This window comes from Branchiostoma lanceolatum, chromosome 15 (assembly GCF_035083965.1).
Source record: "Branchiostoma lanceolatum isolate klBraLanc5 chromosome 15, klBraLanc5.hap2, whole genome shotgun sequence".
In the NCBI taxonomy this organism is placed as follows: domain Eukaryota; kingdom Metazoa; phylum Chordata; class Leptocardii; order Amphioxiformes; family Branchiostomatidae; genus Branchiostoma; species Branchiostoma lanceolatum.
In genome coordinates this window covers 9,857,889-9,870,268 of record NC_089736.1, presented here as the reverse complement: position 1 = coordinate 9,870,268, position 12,380 = coordinate 9,857,889, and the positions used below count along the sequence as shown (strand labels likewise).

The 12,380-nt window shown below is 39.9% G+C and overlaps 1 protein-coding gene across 3 annotated transcripts in view; it reads right to left on the bottom strand.

Annotated features, from left to right (window-relative positions):
• Nucleotides 1-12,380, bottom strand: part of LOC136420403 (bone morphogenetic protein 1-like) — a 76,489-nt gene that overhangs the window by 24,410 nt on the left and 39,699 nt on the right. For all 3 annotated transcript variants that reach the window (XM_066407295.1, XM_066407294.1, XM_066407297.1), the window contains exons 2-4: nt 9,872-10,126; nt 9,269-9,386; nt 6,949-7,077 (exon numbers count right to left, since the gene is read on the bottom strand). In XM_066407295.1, coding sequence (XP_066263392.1) covers nt 6,949-7,077; nt 9,269-9,386; nt 9,872-10,126 — 502 coding nt within the window. The remainder of the gene's footprint in view (nt 1-6,948; nt 7,078-9,268; nt 9,387-9,871; nt 10,127-12,380) is intronic.

Below are 12,380 nucleotides of genomic sequence, written 5' to 3'. Positions count from 1 at the left end.
CTCCTAATTTACAGTCTGGGTAGGTGATTGTAGGGGTCTAGCCTATAAAGAACGGAGGCGACAGCCTTATTAAGACGTTGCGTGCAAAGACGCCTTCGAGATAGACGTAATCCTGAGCAGTAATCCTGAACTTAAGATGCTACAACACAATCTGTAAGTCCCAGAGCGTGGCTGACTCGACCTGAGAACACATATGATTTTATCTGATTAAATCAAGTTGGTATCCAATAGGTGATGATTTCAGAGGTTCATGATGTTTTTAACTTCACACCTGAACTTTTCTGACTTGGCACAAGAACTTTAACTTCTTTGCACTAACTACTCACCAATTATAGCTAAAGTCAGAGTAGATTTAATTACAGCTACAAAATATCCCTGGTCCGATACTTGATTGACATATCGAAAAGCCACAGGAAAGACCCCATAACTCTTGAGCCACCTGCACTCAAACCCATTTTAGTTTTGGTTTATCAACTGCCTGAAGCAGTAATTGTTAAAGTATGGGAACGCTGGTCTTAATTGGAGCCAGAATATAGGATGGCTTATCCAATACCAGACCGCAAAATCGAAGAAGAGCCCGGAGGGTGAAAGGTCGACCTGGAAGACAAACTGCTAGTCAAGAGTGTGTAGTTTGTGGTTAACAAGATTTTCTGGTACATGTATTAAAGTTGACTTTGGGTCAATCCTATAGCTTTTGGAAGTTCCTGTCACCACCTGAAGCAAACTATCAACAATAAGATGAAAATGGAGTAAAAAAAAACATAATCTTGGGGCATGGGGGTGGTTTTAGATAAAGGGATTTGGAGGGGGGTGGGGCAGGTAAAAAGAGATCATCTTCCCTGCATTTCCTCCCCCCCCCCGCACACACACACCTTTTTCGTTATTTTTTTACAGTCATTTTCTTAGTCAATATAGTGAATAGAAAGGTTCTTTTATTCACAACCAAGTATTTACAAAGAGCCGACATTCGATGTTCCGTTACTGCGTATTGCCCTGATGAAGATGACAGTCATCAAAACGTCGGGCTCTTTGTAAATACTTGGTTGTGAATAAAAGAACCTTGCTATTAGTAATTCACAAACCTGATGCACTTATTCGCAGATTAGTCAAAATAGAGAATATGGCACAGCTAAACAATGGTTTATGATCTTTGAGGAATTAACGATATTAAAAGATAGTTATAAGCTGTCTGTTGTGGTTCAACAGTGCAATAACCAAGAGGTCTCAATGATCTCCTTGGCTTCTAATTAAGAACAATCGTTATATAGCACACATCACCACATCTATGCCTCGAGCTGTTTCCAATTTCTTGCTTGACTGGGGTTTCCTTCTCACCTTGACGAACAGACAGGGGAGAACCACTAACACCTTTGGACAGGGTCTCACTCAAAGACTTGTCTCACTTTCTAGCTGACATTTATTGATTTACAAATATCTAGTGTAGATTTATATACATACAGTACCTGGTACATCAAGATCCGGTATTTTGGAGCTGTACTGAAACAATTTTCTCAGTACATTTATGAAGGTTAGACAATAGATTCAAGACAATTCAAACTTTACAACTGGATGAAATTCAGAGACTTGATTCCAGACATTTCGAGTGACATCCATCACTCTTTTTCAGCATCACTAAAATGAACTGGCAAAACAAACACAATGCTAGCAACTGTTAACTGGGAAAACCGGTTGAACATATCAAGGACACTAACTCTTAGTTAAACTACTTAGCTAGTGTTAGTTCAACCAGTTTTCCTAGTTAAGATTTGCCAGCATTGTATTGGTTTTGCCAGTTCATTTTAGTGACGCTGAAGAAGAGTGATGGATGTCACTCGAAATGTCCGGAATTAAATCTCCAAATTTTAGTTTGAATTGTCTGAAATTTTCTCAGTACTGTACCAGAATATGCAGTACCGGTACGTCATGCTATAATTCCATAAGCTTTGGAAGCCCAGCTTCTTTGAACCAAGAGATTATCATATATCAAAAGTGATTAAGAGCAGCTTGAGACAAAGTGGTTCCTCTATAAGCCCACCCCGAGTCCTAAAGTCTGCCTTTAAGTTAGTTCCTGCCAGACACACAGGTATTTTGGCATCTTTTTAACTCCTTTCTTTCTCTTTCTTTTATTCTCTCCTTCAGTGTCCCCACCACGTAGTTGAGACATTATTTACAACAAAAAATCCAATACCCAAATGTGTGGTCTAACTGCATTGATCAACCTTTGCCGATCAAAAGTGTTAATATAAGCTATAAGGAAAAACTATACAACACCATGGGGCATAATAACTTTGACAGTAGTTACAGGATTTGCACAAACATTGTTATAAAGGATGGCCTCTACAAGGTGGCTTTTGTGATAGGACTTTATTATGATGGTTAAGCCTGATTCCTATAACAGGTACAAAAGTATAGGTAATGATATGGCTTTTTATGATCAAGTTAAGTGGTTCGACGGTCCAAATATTGAGCTGATTCTGCATTTTTATTGGCTTTATCTTAAAACATTTTATTGCAAATCTGACCACTGTTGTAACTGATACTTTCAAGTATCCATCAAGACTAATGTGCATACATAAAACTGACAAAAAGCTACCCAGAGAGCCATTTAGTGTTTTTTACAACCTATTGAACGTCAGATACAAATGTGGACAAGGCCCAGTTACATTACAGTGGACCTAGACACTAGTAGTATACATGTGGATCTTTCCAACTTTGAAAATAAGACTGCATTATCTAGGCAAAATATTCACTTATTTTACCCTTTTTACAGAAATCATTAAAATCAATCCTTGGCCCTTCCTCCTTCCAGACATAAAAATGTCTCTATCAGTCTAAAAAATATTGTTTTCCCACGAAAAGCCATTGATGTGAGTGACAAACAATTTGTCTTTTGCTTCTTGATGGCACCCTAGTGTTGCAATAAAACCAGTAATGTTCAGTAGTAAACTTTCAAAAGTGGCATCAATTTTTTAGGCCAACAGACACAGGATCTAGAGGTCAAGTGTTTGATTCCTGGCAATCCTGGCGAGAGGGTATGTCCTTGAGAAAGGTACTTTAATCATTCCATCATTCTACCCAGATGCAAATATAGACTTTAGGTAAAAGCAGTGTAAACCCATTGACCCTACGGCCTCAAAAAGGCTATGGGACCTATACCTGGCCCTACGCTTGCAGAAAGGAATAAACAAGGAGAGCTTGTCTACCACTCAAAAATCACGACCATGGCATGTCCAAACGAGATATCAAAACCGGAATACTGCATACTGCAGTATTGTAGGATGTCGCTAGGAGGCTCATTATCAAATTTGACCCTCATTTGCCCGCCCCTACCCACCAACCAAATATCAGCTTGTCAATTTATCATGCTGTTACACACACTAACACACAAACGGCACCCAAAACATAACCTTCTTGGTGAAGGTAATAATGACAATGATGCAGAGAGCATATTAAAAAAAAAAAGCACTAAAGGCTAAAAGCCAACTACAGCTACACAATGTAAAACATCTCATACTGTCACAGACTGCCTCTCAGTGTTGAGCAGCATTAAAAGGGTTACATTTACACTGCAATTTTAAAGCTACAAATCATGATAACCTTCAATCATGGCAGACCGTGACAGGAAAAGGACCCTAACCTTGACTTTGCCACTTTTGTCCGTCTGAAGCTGCATAGCCATAAACTTTCCTTTAGAACCTCGATATTACTTCAATAAATCTTGAACGTAACCAAAGTCACGACATGAAACCGTTATTGGACTGCTTACACAGGATATAAACATCTGCAAAGGTCACCGACAGCCTGCTTTTGATTTAAAGTGTGAGGGACTAGTTTAAGGCAAGCTCCTATAAAGTTGTTTTGATCTTGAAGGAAAGTATTGTTCTCAGGTAACCTTCATTAACATTAATCCGCTGGGTTACATGAATCCGCCACTTTGAGAAACAATGGGTTTGAGAGATCTCTAGTGTAGCACCCCCAGGTATGTACAGTTTAGATAAATATACAAGAGTGCTAGGGAACTTTGTGTTGGAGATCTGTTTGAAGATATTTTTTTTTTAGGGTGGCAGAATCATGTCCCTCAGGCTGGTGGAATTATGTTAGTAGATGTTATATCCAATGGATAGATGTTGGTAAATCAGTGCTCTATCAAGCATCTGTCCATTCTTCCCTAGACGTAGTGTCATTGTTTGAGATGGACAAAAATTCTAACCATTTTCCCCCTTAACGGACAAAAGTCCAAAACAGTTGACCTTTTCATCATGTTATCAACAGTGTTACATTATAAAGATGAAAATTCCACTTCAGCACCAAGGAAAGCCACCAGAGGCCAAAATCTAATTATTTTTCTTCTATGGTAAAAGGTAAACTTTAAAGGTAGTCTCATAGCCTTTTTGAGGCCATAGGGGCAGTGGGTTGTTAGCAACTGTGTCTAAGGCACGGAATTGGAGAGTGGAACCCATCCCTTTACTTCCACCGCCATTTACCCCCCAACCAAAGTCAGGTACCTATGGCCCATTTTACACATTGGTGGAGTGAAGAAAGCCTTTCCAAAGGATGCAACGTCTAGCCAAAAATGCCAGGAATCGAACATGTGACCTCTCGTAATCGTTTAGCTTAGTCACTCGGCCATTTAATGTGACATTCTTCTATAGGTTGACACAAAACCACATACAAAATTTCATATTAACTGTTACTGACAATCCTTCCATAGCTTTTTGAGTTATGCTGCTCAACCTCAATGAATACTGTTATGTAACATGCTACATGTAACGGTTACCTAATCTTGGCAAAGGTATATGATTTGTGCGGGCGTATCTAGACTTATGCGGGCATATCATTTTGCTTGCCATCAAATTTTGACCTTTCTGACCTAAGGAAATAGTCCTCATTACAAAATGTTGCACGATCTGATGCAGTATATATACTTACTAAAATACAAAAAGCACTTTAAAACTATTTCTACTGTCATCTGAAACAGTCCTTACACAACATGCAGTGTAATATGCTTTTTCCAAAATTGCCTGACTATAAATCATCCTACAATTACTATATACCCTGGCAACACTTTGGAAAATGGTGCTTCCAAAATCTGCCTTGATAATATCAGTACCCTTTCAGCTTTCAACTTTGTCACCAACACCAGTCTGGCAAGATATTTTCAGATCTTTAACACCACTTTGACTCCTACAGATTGCACTGCACCTTGTGATATGCATTTTTAAAACTAAACCTGCGTCATGGAACTCCTTGGATTCACGTCTTCTTTTCCAGTCCGTGGAAACAACCAGCTGTCAGCCAATTGGAGAAAATACCTCTGTCATGATCAGCGTTGTCCTGAGGCAAAGCTTGTACTAAATAAGGCAAGCTTATCAATATTCATAACCGAGACGGCCGGCGAGGAACACACCACAATGTTCCACCAAGGCGGTTTGACAGTCCTTCCTGCATCCAAACTTGTTTATCAGCTTCCAAACTCAAGATCTGCTGGATCTGTGGGTACAAGGGCATCACCAAATACCAACCGAAAACGCTTAGTAGGAATTGTCATCCTCTCGCTAAAAAACAACAACAACAAAGCCGCAGCATTTCACCAGCCTAAATGCCTGCCATATTGGAAATTTGAAATCGGCGTTGATTGGCTTGCGCCGAATAAGGCAAGCTCATTAATATTCATAATCAATATTACTGAAGTGTAAAACCCTGCCATGGAAAGCAGAGGTGAATCCATTTCGGAGTTCTATATGACATGGGTTCAGGAGAACAGTGCAGGAGAATGGGGACATGAGATTCAATGGCTAATTTCCCAAAGTGGCCTTCACTCGGGTACTGGGCTTTCACACTAACAGCTTTCAAACCTTCCCTTCCAAATTGCAAACCACTTTCTCCCTAATACGTCACCCAGAATCAAGTTCAAGGTCTTGTTTCCAAGAAAAACGTCCCATTACATGTGACAAATCCGTTGGCACGAAGTTTGTGGAGCCACTTAGAGCTACAGGCTGAGCCTCCAATTGTATACACATGTACATATGGCTACCATAATGGAATACAGTGTTAACAAGATCTAGGGTTAACACACGGTGACACTACTGTACACCAACCCTTCTGACCCTGACTTTCATCCAATCTAGCCTAAGTGTACCACTGTTTGGTCTTGTTCCAACAACTAGAGGTATATTGGAAGGCACTGGCCCTATTCTGTCTTCCTTTGGCATGCAGCTATATTTCATACATGGGCCAATCCAACAAGTGTCAAGCAGATCTAGAGTGGATGGCTGTGTGTTATTCTTCAATAATGTATTGCGTAGGTGTGTGTTACTTTTAGATATTGTATTGAGTAGGGGTGGATGATTGTGGATGGATTTGCTTACAACTTTTGAAAACCATACAATGAAACAGGTGCAGTTTCTCTGAACATTCTAGATAGTATTACATTTTTGTACATTGTATATAATGCTGAAATCTCATACAGTAACTGTACATGTATGTATGTATGTATGTATGTATGTATGTGTGTGTGTGCGTGTGTGTGTGTGTGTGTGTATGTGTGTGCGCGTGCGTGTATGACAATCATATATATATATGGAACTAGTTAGTTTCCAAATCACAAAAATGGAAGCATCTTAAGTTGTCAAGTGTTCTTGTGTGTGTGTATGTGTGTGTGTGTGTGTGTGTGTGTGTGTGTGTGTGTGTGTGTGTGTGTGTGTGTATGACAATCATATATGGAACTAGTCAGTTTCCAAATCACGAAAATGGAAGCATCTTAAGTTGTCAAGTGTTCTTAAACAGATTATCAATGTGTTGCAAGCATGCATCCTCTCTCTCAGGTTGGCATGGTCCATTGTAGTCAGCATTACGTTCAACCTTTTAGCTGGGACTTAAGAAAATATACACAGCACGACTTAACCTTGCAACTGTTACTTCAAGCGTGGGCAGACGCGGCTGCGTTACCTGCTGTGCTCGTGCCAGAAGCCTATCACATGACCAAGTTCATGGACAATCACGCCGAACAGCGCACAGTGGGGGGAGATGGAGACCTTCTGCCGACCGTTACCACGGCGACCAACAAACGAGCAGCATCTGGAACACATAGGTAAAGGTATATTTGGTCAAACCTCATAATCAGAGTGAGGATGAAACATCGTGCTTTTTCGTTAGCTAGTAGTGCAATATGGCTTCGACACGGCTGATTTGTTTAGCCAAGCACACCGGATCAGTCCTTCTCTTCTCGATAAGTGTGTTGGGTTCTTTTACGTGCAGCGGTTTGACACTTGAGGCTTACGCCTGAAGTTCCCTCATACACGGGGCCGCCAGCTTGACCAAATAATGAATGCAATCCTTTACAACATGTCCGAACTGGGGCCGACCCTAGACATTGCTAGGATCAAACTCCAACCCAGGGATCCACAGAATTTGATCCAGATGGCCAAGCAGTAGGGTTCATTACAATTTGCGTCACAAAAACATGTCGAATATCTGGAATATATATTACGATACACCAGTTTTGACTAAAGCCTTCATGTTATTGTATATAGATGCACAGTAATAACGTTTCCAATCCCCAAAACAAACCATGAGTAATAAAACGTTTCATTTTACAGGGGATTGGAAGCAATCAAGATACAAGGCTGTATACCAGACATAGCAACCAAGATTGCAACCAGGAAATACAGCGCTGTAAAACACTTCAATTTGCTGGAGCTATGCAATTTTGGCAATTTGTATAGGAAAGCAAATTGGCTTGGCTTTACTTTTGTGTAATGTATATTCTTATCTATTAGATTTTAGTCATAAAGTTTTTTCATTCTGTTACCTTCAAATATGGATATCAGTTTTAATTTGCCGGAGCTGTACAATTTTGGCAATTTTGCATAGGAAAGCAAATTGGCTTGGCTTTACTTTTGTGTAATGTATATTCTTATCTATTAGACGATTCTAGTCATAAAGTTTTATTATTCCTTTAACTTCAAATATGGACATTAGCTTTGATTTTCCAGAGCTATACAATTTTGGCAATGTTGTTTAGGAAAGCAAATTGGCATGGCTTTAATTTATACTCTTATCAATAAGACAATTCTAGTCATAAAGTTTGTTTTTTTCCTTCCAAATATGGATGTTGGGTCACAAAAATATCCGAAAACAGCAACTCTGAGCTGCACATGCTGGTACTTATATCTCATCTTATGAGACTTTCAAATTAAGTTGGAGGTTTACAGAAAACAAACATTTGGAGACATTTCAAGGTGGCTTCAATCAGGTAGCCATGGCTTGTCTCAATAAACCCCAATTTTGGGGCACTAACAACCGACCCGTTAATGTCAGGTCTGGAGACAGTTTTGTCATCCGCCCATTCAACTGTGGCTGGTGTCTGATCACAAACTGGTCTTAAAAATACAAACAAATAGCCTGGAATCTGTCCTATTCTAGCTCTAGTTTGCTCTCTCAATTGCTTCCCTATAGAAGAGTCATTAATCAATTTGGGTACTTTTCAGAAGTAGGGCAACAGGGATCGAACTTCCTGAAGCCTGTTCTGTCTCCTTTCAATAATGTTATAAAGGACAATGCAACTTAGAGACATATTAGGTAAATATGCAATCAGACATCTAAAACTCTTCAAATGCAAATCTCTTCTCAATAAATGGGTGCCAGACTACTGCAAATGCACTTAAGTTTGTGTGGTTTTTATTTCGCCCTTAAAGGCGAAAATGGAGTGTTCGCGGTGGTTTTAAGTTCACGGCAGCGCTAGTCACATCCTTCTACAGTACTGGACACAAATGTTTGCGGTGGCTTTAAGTTCATGGGGAAACGGTCGCCATGAAAACAGCGAACATAAAACCACCGCAAATATTTCTGCATTTACAGTATTTATATGGCAGGGAAACAATCAGACGAGCAAAACGAGGCTAGAATAGGACAGATTTTTTGATAACAACCGACACAGATGTCAAGACAGGAGACTGGCTTGTCACCCACTCATTTAACAGTAGGAAGGCGGGTGTCTGACTAACCAGACTTGTACATACAAACAGGACGTACCCACACTTTCCTGACTAACCAGACTTGTACGTACAAACAGAACGTACCCACACTTTCCTGACTAACCAGACTTGTACGTACAAACAGAACGTACCCACACTTTCCTGACTAACCAGACTTGTACGTACAAACAGAACGTACCCACACTTTCCTGACTAACCAGACTTGTACGTACAAACAGAACGTACCCACACTTTCCTGACTAACCAGACTTGTACGTACAAACAGAACGTACCCACACTTTCCAATGGCGAAATGGATGTAGTCCTTCTCTCCACTGTGCTCCGTAAATCTGATGCAGGTGTGCTGCTCCCAGTGGTCCATGGCCTGGCGGATCAACCGGATCAAGTTTGCTGTGGAAGAGTTGACAAAAATGAAGTTAGTTTAACCTTCTCCCTGCCTTCTATAGATATAACTCTGTAACCAATAGGGAATGGGGTGCCAAACGGCTACTTCAGCGTGCTAAAGGTTAAACAATGCAAACATGCATGTCTTTGTGAACGACATCAGACAAAAGTTGATGAGGGAACATGTTCAAAATTCCACTGCTTTTGCCAAAAGACACACATAGACAAAACTCTTTGAAATAATAGACTAAAGTCTTACATCACACAATATTATTATTATTAATTAATCAGATTATGTAACTTGTAATTGTTTTTCTATCAAAAAAAGTTTAAAGACAAACTATGCTGATTCTGATATAGAGAGAAGAGAGGCTGTTCCATTGACCGTTAGGGCCTTGCATTGAAATGTTAAAAAAGTTACAATGTTACAAAATTCAATATTCAGCAACGTTACCGCAATCATCATTAGATATATGTATATAGTTACTTACAATCAAATTTCTCGCTGATGGTATATGGCACTGTCGCATTTGGCCACAGCCGTTCAGGAAGACTGGTAACGGCTCGCGTGGGACGGCTCTTTCCTGGTTTCTTCTTCGCAGCATCCAGCGTATCGTTGTGGAAAAAAGTCCTCCCATCGAAGGTGTCCCTGTCGTTCTCCTCGTTCCAGAGAGGGGTGTGGTCACTGCTGGAGTGAACGAACTCTTCAGGGCTGATGGCAATGTCTCCTTCAATCACTACATTGTCTGTAAAACAAGATTAAACGAGAAATCAAAACCACAGCATGTCCAGGAACAGAGATACAGAAAATGGAAGTCCTGCTGCAGCATAAAGTTTGGCCACCAGGAGGCCAAAAATTCAACTTGACCATCGGGTTTACAACACCTGCCCACGTACCTAAGATTGCGATTCACCAGAGGTTCTTATTAAGATATTCCACCAGATACGCACGCACACACATAGAGTAAAAACTATACCTCCATGATAAATGGAGTCAAGGAATGAATAAAAAATAGCTTTCATATACACTAAGCTAACATGGCTCAAGAAAACTCTTACTTTTTCTCAACCCCTGAAGATGTAAATTCTACCCTGAAAATTTGTCACTTCAGCTTTAAACTAGGGCTTCTCGTATCATCTGTGTATATAATGTTAATCCATTAGCAATGAACCAAATAATCTATCTTGCATCTGAATTTCATAAAAATGTATTGGAGTTGGTCAAGTTTGCAGTGCAATCTGGTCATTGAATCAAAGATGATACATGATGATAAGGCATATCTCCAGCCACATTGGTCTAACTGTGTTAAGCCCCCGAGGGGCATGAATATACAATATACAATTTGATATCAAGCTGGTAACTTTGACAAGATATACACGACAGTGTGTGACCAACCAAGCATCCCTATCTCTGGGCTCCTCGCTATTTTCTATGACCCGTCATCGATTATTCTTCTCATCATTGGGTCCCTCGAGAACGTAGACATCACCTTGACGGTACCCTGCACGTTAACCTTGCCAACAGATGTCAAAACAGATCCATGCCCATTCCCGCCTTTCCCGCGGAACTCGCAACATCAGCACCCGAAGTCAATACCATAAAATTAACGCTACGCCCCTTGCCCCACTTCTGATTTATACACTATTCGGGTAATGTAATACCAGAGATGCCTTCCGCATATTGGAAAATTTATACCGCAGTAGACAAAATGGTAATGGGATATAAAAGAAGTATTAATCTTATTTCCCCTGGGTTAAAGGGTCAATAACTTTTTTTGTCAAGAGGCGGAGTGATATGAATTGAATGGAGTGTTGATGGAATAAGATGCTAGTTTTATGTGGTCCTCGAGGAGGGAATCCAATAATATTAGGCCATTAATAAAAATGGTAACATTCGTCAATCATCGACTCCTATTTGTCATATTTTCAATCTAAGTGATCTATATGAGCTGTCAAGTTAGGTTTATTGAATTTTTCATTCGCGTCATAAACTTTAAAGATGCCAGGCAGGAAAAGCATCATACACAATAAGATGTCTTATTGAATGGATCTATATTCATGTAAAGTGTACAATATTGAAGAATTTGGCTTTTGGCTGACACAAAATATTTAAGGTAAATTTCTAGATTTCTACTTTTTTAACTTTGGTAGGTTATGGTTATTAATGCGACAAATGAATTTCAGGTCAAAAATTGTACTTTACATGGAGTTACATGCTTTTTACCTTTAAAGGGATGCTTGTAATAATTTACATCTGGGCTCTCTACAGCTGATGGTAGAAGGAGTGTACAAATCATGCTGGATCCAGCCCGAAGGTTTTAACTTCTTCACCCTAAAGCATCTTTCCTCCATTTTGAGGGGCAGATTTCAAATGGCTTCATGTGTTGGAGTACTGTTGACGACCTGATGAAAGAATTTCAATTTACGTTCATCAAGAGGAATGAAATGTTTTCATATGTCTGTTCGCCCCAAAGAGTAAAATTCCATCCAAGGACCGCAAAGGTAATGGTGTCACGACTATCCTGTTCGTATTATCTGTGAGTAGACAAGAAATGCAGCTCTAGATCTCATGGGAACTTGTAGGGAAGAGAATTCAAATGTATTGAAGTTTCAATTTGTGCCCATCAAGCTTCAAGGGAGACAAAATGTTTTCATATGTCTGTTCGCCCCAAAGAGTAAAATTCCATCCAAGGACCGCAAAGGTAATGGTGTCACGACTATCCTGTTCGTATCATCTGTGAGAAGACAAGAAATGTAGTTCTCATCGGAACTTGTAGAGAAGAGAATTCAAATGTATTGAAGTTTCAATTTGTGTCCATCAAGCTTCAAGGGGAACAAAATGTTTTCATATGTCTGTTCGCCCCAAAGAGTAAAATTCCATCCAAGAACTGCAAAAGGATAGATGCTTGAGACAGCGCTGACATATACCCCTGAGAGCTAGCATTTAGGCTATTGCTATTACTGTAAGTATCAGCTGCTGTCCTTCAGCGGACACATCAT